Source organism: Glycine soja, chromosome 3 (assembly GCF_004193775.1).
Source record: "Glycine soja cultivar W05 chromosome 3, ASM419377v2, whole genome shotgun sequence".
NCBI lineage: Eukaryota > Viridiplantae > Streptophyta > Magnoliopsida > Fabales > Fabaceae > Glycine > Glycine soja.
This window is the reverse complement of record NC_041004.1, coordinates 1,357,395-1,382,354: the sequence shown is the minus strand read 5'-3', so window position 1 is coordinate 1,382,354 and position 24,960 is coordinate 1,357,395. Positions and strand designations below refer to the sequence as shown.

Genomic DNA, 24,960 nt, shown 5'->3' with positions numbered 1-24,960 from the left:
CATGTGATTTTATAACTTTTACTAAATTTTAATTAATAATAAAGATTAAAATATATTAAAAATTAAATTGCAGAACGCTAAATTATTTGAGAATTGTTAATTAAGTTTTTGGATTACTTTTTTATGAAACTTAATTAAAGAAATAAATATAATAATTAAAATAATAATTAGTGTGAGAATTATGTTAAATAATTATTTTTTATAGAAAAATTATGTTAAATAATTATTTTTAAAATAATTTTGATAATGCAATTAGTGTGAGAATTTATATCACTGTTTACTACTTTCATTGCATGATAAGATAAAAAAATGCAACAAATTAAAGGAAAAAAAAACACATTGCATTGCTCAAATCTTTTGTTTGAAAATTTTGAATACATAATAAACAAACCTCTCAAATAGTTAGCTTACAATGAAACTAAAAAAGATATTGTTACAAATGTTTTGAGAGTACTTTACTGAACATAAACCAAATTAAGACCTTGCTCAATATTCTGAAAGAAGGGGGGTAGGGGAATTGAAAACAATTCATGTTAATTTCATTCAAGAGGTGTCTTCTGTTTTGTCCTCATGAGATTCTGGTGCTGGCTCTTCTGATGGCTCCTCTAGTAGTGGAGGTGTAGAGGAACCAGTCCTTCTGTGTGCAGCAGCTTGGAGCACATGGCTGTAGTTCCCTTTCTCCATGAAAAGTTGTGCAAAGTGGACCCTACAGTAGAGGACACCATCAAGGGCAGCATAGTTTGAATGTGTGAGAGGGCACCCTGCATGAGCACACCTAAAGCAAGTCTTGTGGAAGCATTCCCCTTCAAGTGTCATCTGTTTTCATAAATTGAAACCAAAATGGTTAGTTTTGTTAAGCCAATTAATATCCTGATCCAGGCGATTTGAAATCATTTCAAAATAAAATTGCTAAAAGTAAAGAATATGAATTTGATTTAGTGACAGAACAAATGGAAGCCATTTATCAATGCTTCGATAAAATATTTGAATTGGTGAGTACATTTATGTATCACTGAAATCAATTAGCTGTTATTTCAAATTAATGAGCTGTTTGTTCTGAGAAAACATTTTCTATTTTCATTTTTTGTATTCATATTTAATTACGAAAATGTTACATTGTTTTCATTACATTTCTATTTCAAAAGTTTGTATAGAACATAGTGAAAATAAAAAATGAAAATAGAAAACTATAAAAGTAATTTTGAGAATTATGATATTACAAACTTGTTTTCTTTTACATGGGGAAGATATGAGATTACAAACCTTTTCCAGAGGATAGACTGTTTTTGTGCAAACTGAGCATTTGTCAAGGGTTCCACTGAACATGGAAGATAGCTTGCTGGGGGTTCTATTCTGTTAATGATCATGACAAATTGCATATTAGAAAGAGAACACAAAAGAAGATATAATTATATATAGCCCCATGAGAAGATGTTTCAAGGTAAGAAACTGGTAATAAAATTAGAGTGTAATGTGGATTGACATGTCATCCAATCACAAATCACTATGATAAATTTATTTATTTTTAAAATAATTATCTTAAAAATTATATCAACGATAATTTTTGATTGATTGACAATATAAAATTTTTTACAATGATGGTTTATATTGTATATAGTCATTATCATTAAACTCATAAAACTAAGTATAATTGGTATGTAAAGTATGTGGCAAGGTAGGATTAATGTACATACCAGGTCGTTTTGTTTCTCGGAAGACTTTGCTGCAACATTTACAAGAAAACAACATAGTTTCATTAGCATAAATAACAGAAAGTGACATTTTCCTACCTACTTGTACTTTGAGGTTGGATTATATGAGAAATATGAGAACAGCACAAAAAGATGGGCCAAAAGATGGTCTTCGTCTTACCAAAGTTCTTGCTGAAATTTCCAGATTCCTTGAAAAGCTGTTCAAAATGTGTCTTGCAATAAAGAATTCCATCCATTGAGGAGTATGTGCTCATCTGACCAACATTAAGTAGTATATCATTGGCACCCCCCAATTTAGGAACAATGTTAAAATGGCATTTTATTTGAATGAATAGTATCATATCAATTTACTTCAATGCGTGATAGAATTAACTTATTTTGTATTCAAAAAAATATTTAATCTTTCTCAAACAGCACTAACTTGTTAAATAATTTAATTCACAATTATGTAACTTGGGAATTAAGAAGCCAAAAGAAATGTTTGGTCTGTTTTCATTTCATTTGAAGTTGATATGTTTTCATTAATAATTACAAGATTGTAACATTGTTTTCATATTGTCTCCTGTTTCAAGATTTTATGAAGTAAATTTTGTAAACACATGATTGTATTATTTTCACTATTTCCTTCACAAAATCATGAAAGCAGAAAATAAAATAATAAAAAAGTAGCATTCCATTTAAGATTTTGTATAATGATTAAAACTAAATCACCTTCATTCCAATTGTATATGATGTTACAAAGAGACAATAATAACATTGAAAGGAGAATAACCCAGAAAAGGAACAAGAAAATGGAGAGCTATATGTACCGTAAGACATCCCTTGCAGTGGCTGCATTTGAAGCAGTTTTTATGGTAAGTAATTCCTTCAAGAGTTAACAAGTCAACCACATAGACAGTCTTATCACATGCTGTGCATTTATCAAGAGTTCCTGTGAATGACATGTTTGTTTTCTCCCCTTTATTGCTTGTGATTATGGTTTTCTTTTTTTTGTTCCCTTCTGGGATGTCTGAGGAACAAAGAGGAGTTAAACAAGAATGCACACACCTCAGACAAAAGGGAATTGAACAAAGTCTTGGATATGTCTAAGCAAAAAAGTAACTTATATCAACATATGCTACCGGCGGCAAATGGTTGCAAGTGATTGGAGACCCTAAATAATGTGAAGCAAAAATGGAAATGTTTTGTTGTGATTTGTGGATATGATCTAATTGGATGGAATAAAAATAGGTTGATTGATTTGACCATTTCAATGGGTGGAAATTATTGGGCGCAACAAAAATAACTATTTCCAACTTATCTTTCATTTACTATTTTGGTATATATATCTAAGATGTGGATTCATAATTAAGAGGTTATTAGTAAAGGAAGTTTTAAGAGAAAAGGATGTTAAGAGAGATAGAGGCAATGTTTGGAATTGTAATCATGGCATAGTCCAAACCTTAATGAATTTGATAAATTAAGAGACTGTATTTTTAACATGTTTTAGTTTGGTTCATTCTATGAAGAGGTAAGGCTTCTACTTCTTATCCTCCAATCTTGAATCTAGAAACAAGGAAATAGTTCCTCCTCCGTGGCTCTGTATCCCCTTATTTAAACATGTATTTATCTATTATTAAAAAATGACATATTGTAGAGTCTGTGAATTAACTATAGAGTTAGGTATAGAGTCATACATTAACATGTGTATAAAATAATACAAATCATATAATTTTGGAGACTGCAAAGATAATTTGTAGAAGTAAAATTATTCCATCTATTCCTTAAATAATAAAATGGTAAAAATTAATCATCCTAAAATTGATTTTGATATGACTCGAGAGAAAGGTAGTAAATTAATAATTATAAATTCTTTTGTATATTTAAATATTTAATTAATTTATCATTAAGCACATAGATTAATTGGTGCGAGAGAGTTATAATTTAACCAGGGTCTTCCGTTTGAATTTTAGGTATGTAACTGCATTAAATATTTAAAGAGAGTTATCATTCATAATGATCTTATTTGATTAGAACATAATTATTTTTAAAAGAAGATACATATTGTCTAGATCAAAAATATATTTAATTTATTTGCTCGGTCTAATATTAGGTGTTAACCATGGCATCAAAGTAAGGGTGTTTCATATTTTTTTCATAAATTTAGTTTGAAGGTTCATTTTGCTAAAAAAAAATCAACACATCCAAGTATAGTTTGTGTTAATCTTACTAATTTAAGTGTAGTTTGAGTTAAACTCACTTGAGTTGGTGCTCTTCTTGGTACATCTAATGTCTTTTGTCCATCTTTCTCTAGCTTCTGATCAAATTTCTACTAGCCAAAAAAACTTAGTTCTCAAATTATAAAACATAGTTTAGAAAAATAAAGTAGAAGCTAGTTATGTAGTGTATTACAAAGAAAAAGAACCAACAACATAATGTAATGTCCAAAAGGCTTCCAAACCGTAATCTTTAAAGGGATGTTGTGGCTACAGACACAGTACAACCTGTTTATTTATTATCATAAGATGTGTAGATTAAAGAACAACAAAATGGATTCCCCCAACCCACCCACTACTCAATATGAAAAAATTAAATATAGGAGTCCTACTTCAATTAAAGCAGTTCCAAGCTTCAATAAATTTTTCATAGTTTTCCAATGCTTAGTTCACTTTCATTCATGAGAACATTGCCATATCAGTAGTAAATCACACAATCAAGGAAGCAATACAAACTTGTTGACACAGGAGATCTGAAATGGCCTTTCCATGCCGATCAATTCTTCGAGAACAGTTGATGTAACAGTCGTGCCTTTTTATTTTTCATTTAAATAAAAATAAATAAATAAAAATAAGAATAAAAAAATTAGGTTATTAATTTTCTCATTATATAAAAAACTTTTAACTCTAAGCAGTTTTGTAAAATATTTTTGTTCTTTTTTCTCTGACGTTCTAGAACCCTAGCAGAATAACCAGAGGATCAGGCCCTAGAGAACACGAGATACGCCATCATCGTTAACGGAGAACACTTGAGCGATTACATCGAGGTAAGGGATGAATTACTCACGCTTGAGATTAGAATGAACATGTATATAGATCCCTAGAGAATCAATTCTGGATTATTTTAGGTTATTTCTTCTTTAATTTTTGAAATAAAATTGTTTTTTTTTTAATTTTTCACTTGTTATTGTTATTGTGATTGAATTTCAGTCGTACAAATTTGACATACTTGTGCACATCTGATCATCACCTAAATTATTTACACATGTTTCAAGCTTTGATTTACATTTTGAATTATATAATAATAATGATCATATATGTAGGCAATCAAAGTATATGAATTATATGAATTGTTTACACATGTTTCCTAAATGCGTATATGGTTTTGTTTTGAATGATATCTAATCACTACGTGAAATCATATTTTTTTTAAGTTGATACATATATTCCTAAATATTAATGTGTATAGTTATTATTATTATTATTATTATTATTATTATTGTTGTTCATGGATAAAATACTGATGTGTTTTGTTTTTTTTTTAATTTTAATTGTAATTATTTGCTTATTGGAAGGTGATGTTTTGAGTTACACAAGAAAGTTTATTATAGGATAGAAGTTGCTCTCGTCGAGATTTTTTTTGTGGTGAATGTTTTATAAGAAATAAGAGCTTCTTAATGTACTAATTAATAAATTTAATTGACTTGATTTGGTTGGTTACTAGTATACCTAATAAAGAGGCCATTAATTTTAGATAACAGAATTTATGACCGTGTTTTTTTTTTCATTTTGGAAGCGGTGGGTGTAGATTTTTTTTTTGTTATGTGTTAGAATTTTTAGCAAATCCAATTAAAAATAAGTAAAATTTTTTTAGTGAAAAATATTAAATTTTTCTTACACGTCACGATGTGCAATGGAAGGATATTAAATTACTTGTTTTCATCCACACTAAGTTTCATAATGCTCGATTGTGACTTGTGGTTAACTTAACATGTATATTCTAAGGGTCTAGCTGACATTAATTAGTTGAACATCGTATATAAATAAGTTATTGAACTTTCGACACTGTGTTATATATATATATATATTATACGTGTATATTATATTATTTATATTGACATTTAGGATATTATAGTGTTATCATAATATAATTTTGAAAATACTTAATATATATATATATATATATATATATATATATATATATATATATGTTGTTTTCTATGAACAATGTATAAATGAACATGAAGTGGATTAAGAGATTACACGCTTGGGTTCTGCTAGCATAAAGAATCACCGCATGAAAGAGAAAAAAAAGAATCCAAGAGCCCTTTCAATATCTCTAAAGAAATTAAGAATCTAAATTTTAATGCAAAACCAAGGTACAACAAGTCTTTCATCAAAGGGACATCTTCATTCTTAGAGTGGACTCCTAGATAACATTTTGAATCAATGTCTTCCATTCAAACTCGAGTGAAAATTTGGCACGGTTGAGCTTGAACAAGAAGGATGTGTGTGCTCTATTTATCAAATACCTTAAATTCAAACCGGTTTCACCATCCTCTTTTTGCCTTTTCTTTTTTGAACTTCATTGAACAACAATATCAAATTCAAACCAAATCTATAATCAACAGTAGGCTACAATCTTGGCATACCATACATCAAATTGAGATTATTTTTTTCCAACCTTCACAAGAGTACTGCACAGTAGCACTCACATTCAACTACAAAGATAACATGAATCGAAGAATCAAAATTAAACCCGAACCATTGGTCGAAATGAAGACTTGCACAGTTGCACTAAACTAACCAGTAACCATACGTACACTGAGATATCACAACATGCAGAAGAGGCATTGGTTCATATAGCTGAGATTTAAATAACATCAGCCATAATATAAGTTCACAATAACATGCCCACTTACAAATGAAGGATAGATTTGATAATGATTAACCAAAGTCCACTCAAAGCAATGAAGAAAATAATTTGTGTTACATTTAAGTTTAAAATCAATTGACTTTAAATGAAATTATCCAATTGATACATAAGTTGCACTCCAATAAGTAAGACTGGTAATGTGGGATGAAATATGGAAAGAAGTGAGGAGACTGAAATCCACGAGTGAGGATTGATGATTGAATGGGATTGTGTTGTGGAGTTATAGTTTAGTTCTTCTATCTGGATAGGACCCACTTAACCTTAATTATTTCCTTAACCAGTCAAGGATTTTTGTTGTTACAATGGTTCCGTGCTTCAATTGACAAATAAATAATGACAAAAGATAATAAATTAATTAAAGCTTTAACATAAAAGTTTAGCCGCATGTTTGGATAAGATTCATTAAATTTGGGAGAATTTTTTTCTTTTAATAACACACAGTCACACATGTGTGTGTGAAACACATATAAATTGATAAAAAAATATAATTTATCTTTATTAAAAAAATATTTTCTCCCAAGTTTAATAAGCTACAAATAATTAAATGTCATATAATTTATAGGATTTAACTCACATTATTTACATAGAATAAAATAAAAAATAATAATTTATAAATCTTAAATATAAATCTTTTTTATTTAGCCTTACACCATATTCAGCTGAATATATAATAAGCTTATTATGAATTAAATACAAGAAACATATTATTTTTGGTAAGAGCACAAGTGTCCATCAATCCATTCAATTAAAAATTAATTTCGTTCATGATATATATAGATATTCAATGTTTTTAATGATAAAAAAACATTCAATTGGCTTTTTTTACTCAATGTCCTACTTTTTTTTTTTACAGATGTTGATAACACCTGGCCTAATATTTAACTTATATCCTCTGATTTATTTATTTCTTTAGCAAATATTTTTTAATTTTATTAAGTAATAGTTTGGAATACGACTCAAATATTTTGAATAGGAGTAAAAGTACATATGAATTTATCTTTTCCTTTATGTCCTGATAGCTATAATATTTTTTTAAAAAAAATATAACACATCTAACAACATTGTTCCACACAAGAATAAGGATCCGAAAAAAAAAAAACTCTTTGTCAAACCAATTCTATCATACTCCCAAAAAACACAAAAATAGAAAAGAAAAAAGAAGTTCCATCATTGACCTTATAATCAAGTTTATCACTTTATTAAGATCAAACTTGTGTTATTCTTGAAAGGGATATTACTCAGATAGAGCCAAGACTACACGTCATCAGCGAGTCAAATGATCATCCAAAACCAATTTTGACTGCAACTATATATTTTAAATAAATTATTCTTTTTTTTAGAAGAGTTTTAAATAAATTATTATATTTATTAATAAAATATGGCACCAGTATAATTTATATTAAATACTTTTTAAAATTGGCCTTGAAAAAATTGATGTAAAATATATGTTTTTATTGTTTAATGGAAAAGAAGCTAGGTAGTAAGAAAAAAAGAGAAGAATTTTGACTTTTAAAAAACATCGTTCCTCTTACTTTTTCTTCAATTCAAAATTCAAACTTTTTTTTCAAAACTTTTCTCTCTTTTCATTTTCTCCTCACCGTACCAAACATAAACAATGTCATCAAATACATATGATCAAGAGCAAAAGGAACTTGTAGTTATTAGATTTAGTGCTTTACATGAAACTATTCATTTGATCTAGTGACAATTATATTACATTAATCAAGCTTCAGGTTATAAGGAGGGAATCAAAAGAAAAAGAATGTGATTTGATGATAAATATAAACGTGTACAAGACAATGACATTACCTGCATGTGTGTGTGTATTGGGGAGATAAGGGAATGCATGAATAAAAACTAAAAAGGCCATTTAATTTGTCACAAGAAATAAAAAGAAAACATGACAAAATCTTCATCCGCACAATACTATAATTGTCCCCTTTTTTTATTCTCCCAGTATTGGTCTTCCCAAGTTTCTACCTGCCTTGTTGAATTAGCTTTCTTCTCTAGAAAGTCTTGTAGGTTATTAGGCTCATATGGAGGAGGAAGAGTGCATGGATTTGAATCACTAGGAGACTTCACCAATGAGTCCTCCATGAACCTTTTTTGTGTACCATCTACACCACATGTCATTGTTTCTGGACAATACTCCACAGCATTTGGAGGTATAGTTGGTTTGAACCTTTGGAGTTTTGCATATTCATTCAGTAGATGAAACATGTAATCATATATGTAGTCCATGTCCATGTCCTCATGAATGAATTTGCTACCAGCTTCCCCTATTGCTTGTGCCTGCCAATTTGAGGTAATAATGTAGGACACGTCATTTTTTACATGCACGATACTTATTTTTGTGGCATAAAGTCTACAATAAAAGTAGAAAGTTTATATCAAGAAAACAATATTAAAAAAAATATATAGTGTGTGATTTTGATTAATCTTCACATGTCTCATAATTAAGTTTTTTGGTTTACTAGAAAGAATTAATAAAATTCAATTACATGTTTTGTAAAAATTGGTTGCAAATATGATAATTTCGAACCATAATAATTTATCATGAGAGAGAGTATGGTCCCAATCAATTTCTCTATGTAACATGTAATTGAATTTTTTAATTTACAAAATTTAACAAACTCAATTACACGTAGAAATTGGTTGAGAGCATATGTTCTCTAATCATACAAAATAATTTTTTTATATGATAGAAATTTTTATCAAGAAAACAATACGCATTAAACTTTTACATTTTTCAATATAATAAATCATTTTTTAATTAAAAAATCATTTACTTTTAGTTGTTTGAAATAAGTTTTAAAGGTTAATATTAACAAAACCTTTTATTTATTAAAATTTAATATATATATATATATATATATATATATATATATATATATATATATATATATATATATAACATTAATTCATTTTTGAATAATTGAAAATATTTTATACATTTAAATTAATGCATTTAGGCCACTACTGGGCTAGGCTAGAAAAATACTAAAAAAATGTATAATGAGTGTGTGAAGAAAATTTATTATATGATTCTAATTAATTTTTACTTGACACATAATTAAAATTTTCAATTTATAAAAATGAATATCCCGGATCATGATATCTCGAATCATACAGTAATTTCTAAAGTGAAAATGGTATGATGAACCCAATCAATTTTTTCAAGTGACACGTAACTAAATTTTTCAGCTTACAAGAAAAGAAAAATTAATAAAACCCAAGTGGGTGTCATATAAAAATTGATGGATACCATATATTCTCCAACCATGCATACAATAAATGAGAGAGAGGGAACTGACCTTATCAGTGTTGTTGTTGCCCCATTCCACTGCAAACTTAAGAGACCTGCACTTGCTATTGTCTCTAATGGGCCAATAGTGCTCTAATGGCACCATGCCTCGGACAAAAAAATCATGGAAGCCAGACCTAACATATAGAGTTGTAGAATCGCATGCCAAAATGTACTTTTCACTAACGGACCAAGCCCATCCTTCTACGTATATTTTAGGGACATGCTAGGTGCACCCAGCAACATTGCTGATGCACCCAACAATTAGGTGAATGGGTAAAATTGTCCTTGCGTTAAAAAAAAAAATTCTTCTTCCGGAAGAAGGTTCTTCGGGAAAGTTTTCGGAAGAAGGTTCTTCCGGTAGAACAATTTGTTCTTCCGGAAGAAGGTTCTTCCGAATGAACAATTTGTTTTACCGGAATAACCTTCTTCCGGAGAAGCTACCGGAAGAAGGTTCTTCCGGATGAACAATTTGTTCTACCGAAAGAACTTCTTCCGGTAGCTTCTCCGGAGGAAGGTTCTTCCAGTAACTTCTCCAGAAGAAGGTTCTTCTGATAGAATAAATTGTTCTACCGGAAGAACCTTCTTCCTAAAGAAGGAATTATTTTTTTAATACAAGAGCAATTTTGCCCATTCACCTAATTGTTGGATGCACCAACAATGTTGCTGGGTGCACCTAGCATGTCCCTATATTTTATAGCTGTGCCAAGCCTAATCAATACACATATCATTTTGTGTAGACTAATGTATAATTTATTTATAAATAGACTAATGTATATTTTAATATGTTAAAAGAGGTCTTTAAATTACATACCTATGGGTGCATTGGTCTCCTAAGTTGGATTTCTTGTACCCTTGACTTGATTCTTGATCCCAATCCTGTGTCCAAAACACATATACAACATATAAATTATGCCTTTGACTTGAATAATTAGTGGACAAAGAATTGATAAAAATATAATATAAAACCTGTATGCATAGGTGAGTGTTCCAATCATCTTTTTCTGTGACATTGCATTTCATGAGGTCTTTCCTAGTTGGAGTCACAAAAGGGTTACCCTTCCAATAGGCGTATGGTACTGTGTCCTTCCACTTGGTCTTCTCGTTCCCTTCTTTGATTTCTTTTAGGACATGTCTCCTTTGAGATGACAGGCCTATCATCACAATCCAAATCATGCACTTTGGCAGGGTACATTCTCAATAGTTGCAATATGCCCCACAAAGTAAACAAATCTCTGGTCTGAATAGCCTTTTTGTACTTCTCCACGTACAACTTGCCATCCACAATCACAACCCTAAAGTGTGCTGTTCTTCTTGCACCCTCCAACATTTTCCTTGTGATTCCTCTCTCCCTCTCTCTCCATGGCCATAGGTCTTCGTGGATCCATCTCAAGTATGAGGGGCACGTGCGGGTGGGGTTGGTAGGAGTGTGTGAAGTGGGATAGTCCCTTGACCATGTTTGTGTCACATTTTGGGTGCATGTAAGTGGGAATTCTTGGGGTTTGGTTATTAAAATTGGAATGGAAAAACCTGCAAATGTGGACTAGAAACAAAAAATTTACAATGTGAGGGCTACCATCTTTATTTTAAAGAAAAAAAAAAGGGTTGCAATGTAACATTGTAAAATAATTTATATAATCATCTAATCATAATTCATGACCTATAATAAGTTTGTTGACTTATTAAATAATTATTTTAAAACAATTAAAATGATAATACATAATTTTGCAATATACATAAATGTTAAACTCTTAAAATAATTGGATAAAAAATAGATAGTGTGTTAAAAAGAGAATATTAAAGAGAATCTTACTGGCATTTCTTTTTTAATAAATGTATTACTAAATATTTTAAGACAATATTTATTAGATGATGAAATTGAAATAAATGTTGAAATATTTCATTGAAAACTGAAAAACATCAATCAATATTTTTTTAAATGTTAAAAATCAATCAAAATGAAGTGAAGGTAGTATCGTGGGAAGAAAATAATTATTTTGGTTGGAAGAGAGATAACTATTTCTTTTCCAAGAATCATAATTGATATAATCAAAAGTTGAATGTGCGTAAGTTTTAAAGCTTAATCAATAGTACTTCATCCACTCCAAATTGATTCATATTTAAGCATTAAAAAATTAATAGTGATTGTTTTTTTAGTTTTTATGAAATATTAAATTTTTATCCCTGTATAGTATTTACTTCCTAAAAAATATTATTATATCTTCGAATACTCAATAATGCATTTATAAAAATTAAGAAAAAAAAACAATTTTAGTAAAATTAGTTCCTAATTAATGAAGAAAATAAGGATTAATCTGATCAACCTAGCTTGCTCAAAATGGAATGTATATTCTAGTGTTGAGCTTTCTTGGTCAAATTCATTTTGCTCCATTGATAATTAATGACACTCAAAAATGAATTGAAAAAATTCTTTACCTTCTTGCTACTTTTCTTTTTCCAATATAGGATTATCAATGCTGCAATTGTATCAACACGAAACCCAAAGAATGCAAACAAGGGTACAGAATTTTTTTCTGTCCCGGTGTCCCCTACTTTAATTTTCTACCACGATCGCGCATATATACATGAAGAGTACTGTATGTATTCTTTCAATAAAAAAATAAAAAAAAAACAAAAAGAAATTGATCGCCTAATAATCATAATCATGACTTATAAAACTTATATTATTAGTATTTTTTTTATAGGCAAATATATGTTAATTTGATAATTGGTTAGAAATGTTGGAGGGATTCGAAACTGTGAATCTCCTCCCTCCCTTCTTTCTTCACTTTCTTTAATTACCGGAATAATCTTATATTTATAATAAACTTACACTATAATATGTTAAAATTGGATTTAAATTTAACTCAACCTTAAAAGTTACTCTTGAATGTAAAAATTATTCACCATTTATATAATCTATTGTTTTAGTATTATCCGATTGACAGAATTGAACATTTTTAAGTAACACCAAAATAAATCTTAAAATTTGAATTTACACTTAATTTAACCTAAAAAATTAACAAAATGAAATCATCCTTGGTATCTCCAAACAATATATATACTTGTGTTAAGAAAAATCAGGAGCCTTGCTTTCTATCATAATAATTGATCTTATGATAATGATTAGTTAGAAGAGACTGCATGGGTTCGAGTCTGGTAGACAAAAATTTATGCTAAGAAGCAAGAAGGAGCTAGATTTGGCTTTTTAATTTGAAGAAAAAAAAAAACATTAATATGCATAATAGTTGGAAATATATAGATGCAGAAACTATGTATATACGTATTTGAATTTGCATGACTCACCTTATTCCAGATAGTTAAAAGAAGGAAAGTGGCTACAAAGCAAAGCAGCAGAATAACCGTGATGCTTAGTGCCGTGCCTTTACCCTTCTTCCTCAGTAAACACGACTTCTGGTGATACCCCAAAAGAATTTTTAGCCTAATGGGGGATTAATATCAATTAAAGACTCGAGACTTTGTAGATGTTGCTAGAATGGGTGGTCCAAGACTAGGAGGAGGAGAGGATCAATGTACAATAAGACTAAAAAGCATTACAATTACATATATATTTGGTGGATGCCACTTTGTGTACGTTACTTTTACAATTATTCCGATAAATTTGGTTAATAACTTGATCATCCGGTAACACAGTATCGTGGATTGATGAGATGAAGTCATATTTTTCTGCCCATTTTGGATATTTATTAATTGACTGCAAGTGTAGAGTAACTAGTTACTAGACATTAACATGCACCAAAACTATCAAGAAATTATGCAAACGACAAATTGACTTTGATTTTTGGACATCAATTCGATCCGAGTCACACTCAATGTGATGCTTTGCAAAAAAAAGTTTAATATGGCCCCATGCTTTTTGTATATGCTGTCTTCATTTTAAAAAAAAAATTGATTGGTGCATATGAAAAAATCATTAATGGGAGGAAACAATCCACCTATGAGTGACAATAGATTCCATGGAGGAGTCTAGTCTAAAAACATCTTGGTGATCGACCGGACTACTCCTTTACAAGTACAAAAGATATAACTTAGTAAAGAAAATTTAAATTTTTATTTGTACAACATATATAATACTATTTTCCTATGAATAAAGAAACATAAGTATGTTGAGTAAAACAAGTATGTGAAAAACAAATGTATTATTTTTATTTATTCTAGAGGTCACAAAATATCTTTATATTAATGTAAATAAACATGAAAGAAAAATGCGGGTGATCTCCATCCTTGTCTTTGGAGGTGCAACCAGGTCTTAACTTACAGACTAGGAGCGTGTGCCAATTGACAGAAGTTGGATTCTTGCATCCAATTCAATTTACATAACCAAAGATGGGCCTTAGACAGATAATTAAAAAGCATTATTCTGAAATGGGGAATGCCTCACAATCCAAGGGTTTCAAGAACCACTTGTTAAAAGATGCCTTCCTTTTAAAAATTTTGGAAGCCAAATGATATTCTTCAGCTCCATCCTGCAAATGATTAATCATGCAAAACAAAGTTAGGAAAGGGCATAACATAAACATTTGTTCACTCTATTTACAGAGACAATGCTAAACTCAACAGTGAACACTCTTAATTATGTATTTATTACCCCATACACATAAAACATCACACTAATTGTTACATCATTCTATAACTGCCTTAATAACTGTATAAAGATTAAAGACAAATAATACACAAATAATAATTCAGATCCATAACTGCCCAAAGAACAGCCTAAAGACACAATTAATACACAGATAGTAGTAATTCAGGCCAAGCTAAATGAGTTCTACAGAAACACTAATAATCAGTTAGCTTCTTCACAAAGTTGATTCTAACTTATACATAAGCAAGTTTTTGCTTATAGACAAAGCTTATTTCTTTCTTCCTTCCTTCTTATTTTCTTTTCCTATAAATGTTTATAGAAAAGTTTATCCAAATAGGATCGAAGTCTGTTTCTTATTCCTTGCCATATAAACTTTACATGACCTATATCACTATATCAGACAACACAAGTTAGGCCATCACAAAAACAGAGAATGTGAAGAACATCAAGAATACCTTAAGTTCTCGATAAGTAATCCCATTGGGTAGAGAACCAATCAAATTTTCTGGTCCCAGTGACAAGAAAACCTCCAACAGCCTCTTTCTGAAAAAATAATTTATTATTATTATTATTATTATTATTATTATTATTAGTGCTTTACAAATAGAATTTCCACAGTATATATATCAGCACTCACTTGCATAAAGATGACTGTGTTGATGGGTAGAGTGCCCCTTTTGCAGAGGTGCCTTGCTTTCTTCCGGTAGTTCCCATGATGACGTCATGCAAGCCACATTCATTCCAACATATTGAATATCTGCAAAGTTAAGAATTCAGATAAATGCAACATCAATCCATAATAAAGCTACATTAACTTCACATTTTTCCAACATCTGATTGTAAGTACCCGCATGTTAAAGTGTTAGCAGCACTCTCAGATTGCTGAAAGTCCTTTGGGGGTACTGGTGCAGCGTGAAATATAGGCTGTGAAATGAAAAAATACATAGAAGTTAGCATCCTACAACACACTTTTCTTTCTCACTAAGAACTGAATATTCCACAGACCTGGTTCACTAGAAATGGAGATGTCAGTTCATTCGATAGGGGCAGCATACGTTCATACAAAGCTCTTTTCAAGCTGTCCTCCAAACGAAAATTCTCAAGAATGTCAAGGGGCAGACCAACAGTAATTGAAGAAAGATATACAGGTTGAAGAAAGTAGGAAAGCAAAGCTCCTGGAATAAGAGAAACAATGTCACACTTGACTTTCACAATGGAAATTACAATAAAACCACACTATTCTAATTCATGTTCGTATCCACACATTTAACATTGTCATACCAACACAAATCTGTAATATGCGAAATCGACTGTTTGTTTTGGGATAGCCAATGATATACCTCAATTTTCACCGTTGTGTTTGCAATCAAATAATATACATTAGGCACTAGTAGTATAAAAATATACAAGATTTGTAAGAAAAAATAGTAAATATGAAACAAATGTCAGAATCATACACCCAACTGACCTAGTATAGTTGATGTAAAATATTTACAAGTATGCAAACACCGGCAAATTTACTGTTGAGGGTTACTTTTCAAAACTAATTATGAAAGAGGGTCTGTTTTCAAACTTTTTACAAGGGGGTCTGTTCCTCCATGGATGCCGCCAGAAGAATTGGCGAGAAGCTCGTACCGCCATCAGCAGTGACGAGAAAGCTGCTGACATGGCTGGGTGCCGCCATTGTTACGGGCGAGACGCAGTCCAGCTGGAAGGATGCCGCCATTGTTACGGGCGAGACGCGTCCACGTAGGAACCGCCATTGCTGCTGGCGAGAACCATGCTGACTTGGCACCCCGTGAGCAGGTCTCGCCTGTCCCATTGGCGAGACAGGTTGTGCCCAACTGCAGGGGTGCAGTGTTGCAAGGGTGCAGGAGTAGGTTCCAGGCTAGGGCTTGCATGTTGCTGCAGTGTTTTTAAACGTTGCTTTTTGAACGTTAGCTGTTGAACGTTGGGCATTTTTTCCTATAAAAAAAATCTTCATAACATCATAAACTTATGTGCTCCTTCTCCTCCATAATTACTGGTAAGTATTTTTTAATTAAATAATATTTATGTATTATGTTCTTAATATTATAAAAAGATTAAGTTAGTTAGTATTAATAGGTATTTCAAGATTAGGTTAGTTACTTTTAATATGTATTCTATTGTTAATTTTTATGTATTAATAGGTATTCGAAGGTTAGGTTAATTAGCATGAAAATATTATTTGGTTAGTTAGTATGAAAATATTATTTGATTATTGTATATATTCTGAGATATTATATGTGTTGTATATGTATGATATTTTAGTTCGACATATTAGCTTTAGTTAGGCACATAATATTAGTTTTTGTAATATTAGACACAAGTTAATATTAGTTTTAGGTATATATATCTAAAATTTAGACAAACGTAAATTTTGAGCTTTTGTAATAATATTAAGCTAAACAATTTTGAGGTTTAAATAAATGAGTTGATAAGTTATATTATTTGATTTAGTTATTTTTAGTTTGAATTTTTTTAATATATATATATATATATATATATATATATATATATATATATATATATGATAGGCTAGTTTACGTTGGTATATGGTAGGTTTTATTTTTAGTTTGTAAGTTAATATTTTTTGTTTTACGAAATTTAAGTTATTAAATATATATTCTGAGATATTATATGTGTTATATATGTATGATATTTTAGTTAGACATATTAGCTTTAGTTAGGCACACGTAATATTAACTTTTGTAATATTAGACACAAGTTAATATTAACTTTAGGTATATATACCTAAAATTTAGACACACGTAAATTTTGAGCTTTGTTAATATTAGGCTAAATAATTTTTAGGTTTTGTAATAATATTAGGCTAAACAATTTTGAGTTTTAAATAAATGAATTGATTAGTTATATTATTTGATTTAGTTATTGTTAGTTTGAATTTTTTTAATATATATATATATATGATAGGGTAGTTTACATTAGTACATGGTAGATTTTATTTTTAGTTTGTAGGTTAATATTCTTTGTTTTAGAAAATTTACGTTATTAAATATATGATGCATTGTACATTATTATTATTTTTGTATATATATTGTTTAAATAATTTTTGGCATTTCAATATTTGTTTGTATTTTAATTTATTTTTTAGTAAATATTTTATTGAATTATTTATTTGTTAATTGAAGAATATATTATGTTAATTATTTAAATTTGTGTGTGCATGTATTTGAAATTATTTGTAGAATATATTTAAATTTTATTATTTGTATAATATATTTTGTTATGAAATAATAATATTTTGTTATTTATTTAAATTTGTATAATATATATTTAATAACGTTTTTATAAATGTGCGTAGTTTAATTTATATTATCTACAAATAATGTATAAATTGATTTGTAAATTTATTGTATTATATTTTATTTTGCAGTAGTAATGGTATCATCATCGTCATGTCCATCACATATTAAAATTAAGTCTGGCCCCATTGATGGTAATGTATTATGGATGCAACCTAAGCATGTTTCAGAACATATTTGGAATGGGAATGAAGATCGGAAATTATATATCAGACGAGCTGTCCCCACGTATCAAGGGGAAGAAGAAATTCCAGAGCAAATTTTTCCTTTTCTTCGACAATCTGGTTTTTATTATGAAGATGTGATACTTAAAAATAAATGTCTCATTAATTAGTGCTATGATAAAAAGATGGAGGCCGGAAACACATAGGTTTCACATGAGATGCGGGGAGAGTGTACTATTACTCTCCAAGACGTCTCTGTATTGTTAGGTATATCTGTAGATGGTTTACCATTAATCGGTCCAACAAATCTTGATTGGGCTGATTTATGTGAGGAATTATTGGGAGTCAGACCACAAGAGGGTGAAATTAAAGGTAGTGTGGTTAAATTAAGTTGGCTGACTCACCATTTTGCACAAATAAACAACGATTACGAAGAACAAATACGAAGGTTTGCCCGTGCATGGATACTGAGATTCATTGGAGGTGTCTTGTTCGTTGACAAAAGCAGTAACAAAGTTTCGTTAAGGTACCTTCAATTTTTACGTGACTTTGAAGAGTGTGGCACATATGCATGGGGAGCTGTCGTACTTGGTTTTCTATACAGAGAGATGTGCAGTGTCATCGATTATAAAACTTAATCAATCAGAGGTATGTGCATCTTACTACAAATGTGAGCATGGGAACGATGTCCAACCTTGTTTCCAAATAGGACTCCTTCCCAAGTAAAAAATAAACCACTGGGGCACAAGTTAGTCATTTTTAAAAGCGTCTTTCATTTCAATAGAATAAATGGTTTTAGGATACATTAAATTTTAATCTTTATAGGTGGCTGCGACGTGAAAACCAACATATCGACAATGAAGATGTGAGAGTTTTTCGTCGCAAGTTGGATATTATGAAACGTCATGAGGTAAGAACATGGTATTGTATTTGTAAAATAAAAAATTATGTTTTATTTTACTAAAATGTTGACAACTATGTTGTTATATGCAGTTTGTGTGGGAGCCTTACACAACAACCGTTGTTGTCTCCCATTTGTGTACTCGAAAGTGTCGCGTGGTACGCGGTGGTGCCACTAATTTGTTTCCAAGTTATTGAGTGGCACCAACTGGACAGAGTATTGAGACAATTTGGAATGCAGCAACCAATTCCAGAGTCTCCTTTGCAACCCTTAAACATTCATGGCATAACATTAAAAGGGAAACATGACGAAAATTGGGGGCAATTGTTCGCCCCAATGATTCATCCCAGTTTTTCGTCATGTTTCCCTAATGAATCATTGGGGCGAACAATTGCCCCCAATTTTTGTCATGTTTCCCTTTTAATGTTATCTCATAAATGTTTAAGGGTTACGAATGAGACTCTGAAATTGGTTGATGCATCCCAAATTGTCTCAATACTCTGTCCAGTTGGTGCCACTCAATAACTTGAAAACAAATTAGTGGCACCACCGCGTACCACGCGACACTTCCAAGTACACAAATGGGAGGCAACAATGATATAACGGTTGTTGTGTAAGGCTCCCACACAAACTGCATATAACAACATAATTGTCAACATTTTAGTAAAATAACACATATCATTCTTTATTTTACAAATAAAATACCATGTTCTTACCTCATGACGTTTCATAATATCCAACTTGCGACGAAAAACTCTCACATCATCATTGCCGATATGTTGGTTTCCACGTCGCAGCCACCTACAAAGATTAAAATTTAATATACCCTAAAACCATTTATTCTATTGAAATGAAAGACGCTTTTAAAAATGACTAACATGTGCCTCAGTGGTTTATTTTCTACTTGGGAAGGAGTTCTCTTTGGAGCCAAGGTTGGACATCGTTCCCATGCTCACATTTGTAGTAAGATGCACATATCTCCGATTGATTAAGTTTTATAATCGGTGGCACTGCACATCTCTCTGTATAGAAAATCAAGTACGACAGCTCCTCATGCATATGTGCCACAGTATTCAAAGTCACGTAAAAATTGAAGGTACCTTAGCGAAACTTTGTTACTGTTTTTGTCAACGAACAAGACACCTCCAATGAATCTCAGTATCCATGCACGGGCAAACCTTCGTACTTGTTCGTCGTCGTCGTTATTTATTTGTGCAAAATGGTGAGTCAGTCAACTTAATTTAACCACACTACCTTTAATTTCACCTTCTTGTGGTTTGAATCTCAATAATTCCTCACATAAATCAGCCCAATCAAGATTTGTTGGACCGATTAATGGTAAACTATCTACAGATATACCTAACAATACAGAGACGTCTTGGAGAGTAATAGTACACTCTCCGCATCTCATGTGAAACGTATGTGTTTCCGGCCTCCATCTTTTTTATCAGAGCACTAATTAATGAGGCATTTATTTTTAAGTATCACATCTTCATAATCCAGTAAAGACCAGATTGTCGAAGAAAAGGAAAAATTTGCTCTGGAATTTCTTCTTCCCCTTGATACGTGGGGACAGCTCGTCTGATATATAATTTCAGATTTTCTTTCCCATTCCAAATATGTTCTGAAACATGCTTAGGTTGCATCCATAATACATCACCATCAATGGGATCAGACTTAATTTTAATATGTGATGGACATGACGATGAAGATACCATTACTACTGCAAAATAAAATATAATACAATAAATTTACAAATCAATTTATATATTATTTGTAGATAATATAAATTAAACTACGCACATTTATAAAAACGTTATTAAATATATATTATACAAATTTAAATAAATAACAAAATATTATTATTTCATAACAAAATATATTATACAAATAATAAAATTTAAATATATTCTACAAATAATTTTAAATACATGCACACACAAATTTAAATAATTAACATAATATATTCTTCAATTAACAAATAAATAATTCAATAAAATATGGACTAACAAATAAATTAAAATACAAACAAATATTGAAATGCCAAAAATTATTTAAACAATATATATACAAAAATAATAATAATGTACAATGCATCATATATTTAATAACGTAAATTTCCTAAAACAAAGAATATTAATCTACAAACAAAAAATAAAACCTACCATGTACTAACGTAAACTACCATATCATATATATATATATATATATATATATATATATTCAAACTAAAAATAACTAAATCAAATAATATAACTAATCAATTCATTTATTTAAAACTCAAAATTATTTAGCCTAATATTATTACAAAACCTAAAAATTATTTAGCCTAATATTAACAAAGCTCAAAATTTACGTGTCTAAATTTTAGGTATATATACCTAAAGCTAATATTAACTTGTGTCTAATATTACAAAAACTAATATTAAGTGTGCCTAATTAAAGCTAATATGTCTAACTAAAATATCATACATGTATAACACATATAATATCTCATAATATATATTTATATTTAATAACGTAAATTCCGTAAAACAAAAAATATTAACCTACAAACTAAAAATAAAACCTACCATATACTAACGTAAACTACCCTATTATATATATATATATATATATATATATATATATATATATATATATATATATATATATTAAAAAAATTCAAACTAAAAATAATTAAATCAAATAATATAACTTATCAACTCATTTATTTAAAACTCAAAATTGTTTAGCTTAATATTATTATAAAAGCTCAAAATTATTTAGCCTAATATTACAAAAGCTCAAAATTTACGTGCCTAAATTTTAGATATATATACCGAAAACTAATATTAACTTGTGTCTAATATTACAAAAACTAATATTATGTGCCTAACTAAAGCTAATATGTCTAACTAAAATATCATACATATACAACACATATAATATCTCAGAATATATACAATAATCAAATAATATTTTCATACTAACTAACCAAATAATATTTTCATGCTAATTAACCTAACCTTCAAATACCTATTAATACATAAAAATTAACAATAGAATACATATTAAAACTAACTAACCTAATCTTGAAATACCTATTAATACTAACTAACTTAATCTTTTTATAATATTAAGAACATAATACATAAATATTATTTAATTAAAAAATACTTACCAGTAATTACGGAGGAGAAGGAGTACACGAAAAATTGAAGAAGAAAGCAAAGGATAGCACTGGAGGAGGAGAAGCTCAGCAATTTCGGGGAGGAGCAGCTGTAAGTTTGAAATGTAAGTTCAAGTTATTATGAAGATTTTTTTTATAGGAAAAAATGCCCAACATTCAACACCTAACGTTCGAAAAGCAACGTTTAAAAACACTGCAGCAGCATGCAAGCCCTAGCCTGAAACCTACCCCCTGCACCCCTGCACCCCTGCAACACTGAACTCATGCACCCCTGCAGTTGGGCACAACCTATCTCGCCAATGGGACAGGCGAGACCTGCTCACGGGGTGCCAAGTCAGCATGGTTCTCGCCAGCAGCAATGGCGGTTCCTACGTGGACGCGTCTCGCCCATAACAATGGCGGCATCCTTCCACCTGGACTGCATCTCGCCCGTAACAATGGCGGCACCCAGCCATGTCAGCAGCTTTCTCGCCACTGCTGATGGCGGTACAAGCTTCTCGCCAGTTCTTCTGGCGACATCCATGGAGGAACAGACCCCCTTGTAAAAAGTTTAAAAACAGACCCTCTTTTGTAATTAGTTTTTAAAAGTAACCCTCAACAGTAAATTTGCCTCCAACGAGCTATCTTGTCAGAGCAACTAACTGACAGGGTTGTATCACCACGACTGGGCTTCCTCTGGACCATCCCCTTTTGTTTTAATCCATTACCTGGAATTAATGGCAAAAGTATTTCTCCTCAGACCAAAATAAACAACAGCCAATCTTTCAATGGTAAATATCCATCAAATATATAAATAAATAAATACTATACATCAAATTTGATAAGAATTGCAGTCAAAGTACAATCATTGAATTATAGAAGGAAATAATTCACCCAATCTTAGTTTTTTGAATGTTTTCTTAATCACATCTGTTAAAGGTTCCTCTAGACCTTAGCCATTTTATAATTTATACTATATAAAATGTTGTAAAACTTAACCATGGAATTGAATAGCTTACCCAAAGGTGAAGTTGAATCACTTTCTCCTAAAACCGCAGTTTCCAAAGGAGAGACATGCCAGCTCAGTGAAGCATCTCCACCTACAAAATGGAACGCAAAAGGCAGTTACCTTTGAACCTAACCCACATGCAGTGACAACTAAATGAAAATCTTTGATGACTAAAGAGAGTAAATGGGAGAAAGAAATAAATTACACGGTAACTGGGATATGTACATATGTAATTTCCAATCTTTTTTCAAGCTATATTTCTCTTTATTAAGACACCCTGGATCCAACTCAAATGGCGAGTTGCCATCATCAAGTTTGAACCGTTTCCCTCCATTGCTAGGTGCATGCTTACTACCGGTAAGATGTTGAATCTGTGTATAGAAGAACCTGGTGTGAATAGAAACAAATGAAACAACATCTCCTCACATATCAAGATATTATATTAAGGACAAAACTTATATATAGTTCGATGGGAGCTATTTGTACTATTCTCCAATCAGAATTAGAGTTTCACCTCATTAATCTACATAATTCTTTAATGCAAACATATATTACACATATTAACGATGTAAACTCCAATTGGAGAATAATACAAAAAGGAATTGTATATAAGTTTTATCCTTACATGAATTCATCACAAAGAGTGATCATACTCTACATTACAATTTTACAAAAGTTTAAGTAAAACACATGTAATAACATATAGGCTTAAATGTGTTTTTGGTCCATGCAAGTTTCTACTTTTTTCATTTATAGTCTCCATAAGTTCGCACTCATAAAGATCAAAATTGGAAAAATGCAAACTTTGATGGGCTAAAAATGAGCAAAATATCTTATAGGAATCAAAATTGAAAATGCACAAATTTACAAGGACTAAAATTAAAAAAATGAACTTACAAGAACCAAAAGTGAAAAAATGGACCAAAAACATATTTAAGCCTAGCATATATCAATGAACATGAACATGAAACAATGACAAATATACACTATCAACATTCAAAATTGGCACATCTTATGGATATAAACTATTGTATAATCATGATACAAAATGTAAAAAGCTCATTAAAAAAGATTAAACATGGCAATTTCAAAAAGATAGGAATGAAACCTTATCAAGGCTCTTCGAGCAATGACTTCAGCATGGGAATCATGAACAACATCACCACAAGTTCGCAAGAGAGAACGTCCAAGGCACTTTGTCCCCGTTCCCATTGCAACCACCTTCAAATCTTAATGGAAAAATAAATAAATGAATGAATAAGTGAATTCATTAATCTGAAGATTTTTTTGAGAAAAATAAGAAGAAAAAAGGTGAAATTTCGTTAATGGGTAATTGTTGTTGTGATCGAAAGAGGAAGAAGAGAACCATTGGAAGGAGAAGAGAGAAGGAAAGAGGCCAAAACAGTGACTTCACGGCCTTGAGGTTTGCCCTTTTTGGGAAGAGAAGTGTAGAAAGAAAGAACCTTTTCGGATACCCTTTTGCCCCAATTACTTTCCTCAGAAGATGAAACTGAAGACGCCATGAACATGGTTGAGGTTCAGCAACCCTGTGACCCTGAACTGTGTGTAGTGAGTAGTGACTAGTTCAGAGAAGAAAACCCCAAGCCCCCAACACTTTAGTTTAGACCTTTTTTTATTAATAAAATAAAATAAAATATAAAATAATAAAAAAATTGAAATATATTATTATTTTGAATTTAGTTTTAAAATTGAAATAATACAAATTACTTCTAATGACAAATTTATTCTTAAAGTTTGTAACTTAATTTTTCTTTCTACCCACATGAGATTTCACTTTAAATTTGAACTCAAACAGTTCAGACTCACATTATTATGGAAACTGGTTCTGCAGAAG

General features: G+C 30.4%; 2 protein-coding genes and 1 pseudogene across 3 annotated transcripts; all 3 read right to left on the bottom strand.

Moving 5' to 3' along the window:
* Positions 1-319: 319 nt before the first annotated feature.
* LOC114405360 (LIM domain-containing protein PLIM2b-like) lies at positions 320-2,806 on the bottom strand. The gene is made up of 5 exons (XM_028367935.1): positions 2,522-2,806; positions 1,873-1,966; positions 1,695-1,723; positions 1,264-1,353; positions 320-816 (listed from the first exon to the last, which is right to left on the bottom strand). The coding sequence occupies exons 1-5, from the start codon at positions 2,654-2,656 to the stop codon at positions 544-546; spliced, it is 621 nt and encodes a 206-aa protein (XP_028223736.1). The 5' UTR covers positions 2,657-2,806; the 3' UTR covers positions 320-543.
* Positions 2,807-8,474: 5,668 nt separating this feature from the next.
* On the bottom strand, positions 8,475-11,465 carry LOC114405359 (annotated as a pseudogene).
* Positions 11,466-14,072: 2,607 nt separating this feature from the next.
* Positions 14,073-24,707, bottom strand: LOC114405772 (tRNA-specific adenosine deaminase TAD1-like). 2 transcript variants are annotated; one of them, XM_028368265.1, is made up of 11 exons: positions 24,472-24,707; positions 24,214-24,334; positions 23,311-23,492; positions 23,116-23,196; positions 22,728-22,824; positions 22,353-22,372; positions 15,539-15,705; positions 15,381-15,457; positions 15,171-15,290; positions 14,989-15,076; positions 14,073-14,414 (listed from the first exon to the last, which is right to left on the bottom strand). In XM_028368265.1, exons 1-11 carry the CDS (start codon positions 24,632-24,634, stop codon positions 14,304-14,306), a joined length of 1,227 nt encoding a protein of 408 aa, XP_028224066.1. In that variant the 5' UTR covers positions 24,635-24,707; the 3' UTR covers positions 14,073-14,303. The 2 variants fall into 2 exon arrangements, with proteins under 2 accessions (XP_028224066.1, XP_028224065.1); XM_028368264.1 differs by lacking the exon at positions 22,353-22,372 and having other exon boundaries at positions 15,539-15,611; positions 22,764-22,824.
* Between the last annotated feature and the right edge of the window lie 253 nt (positions 24,708-24,960).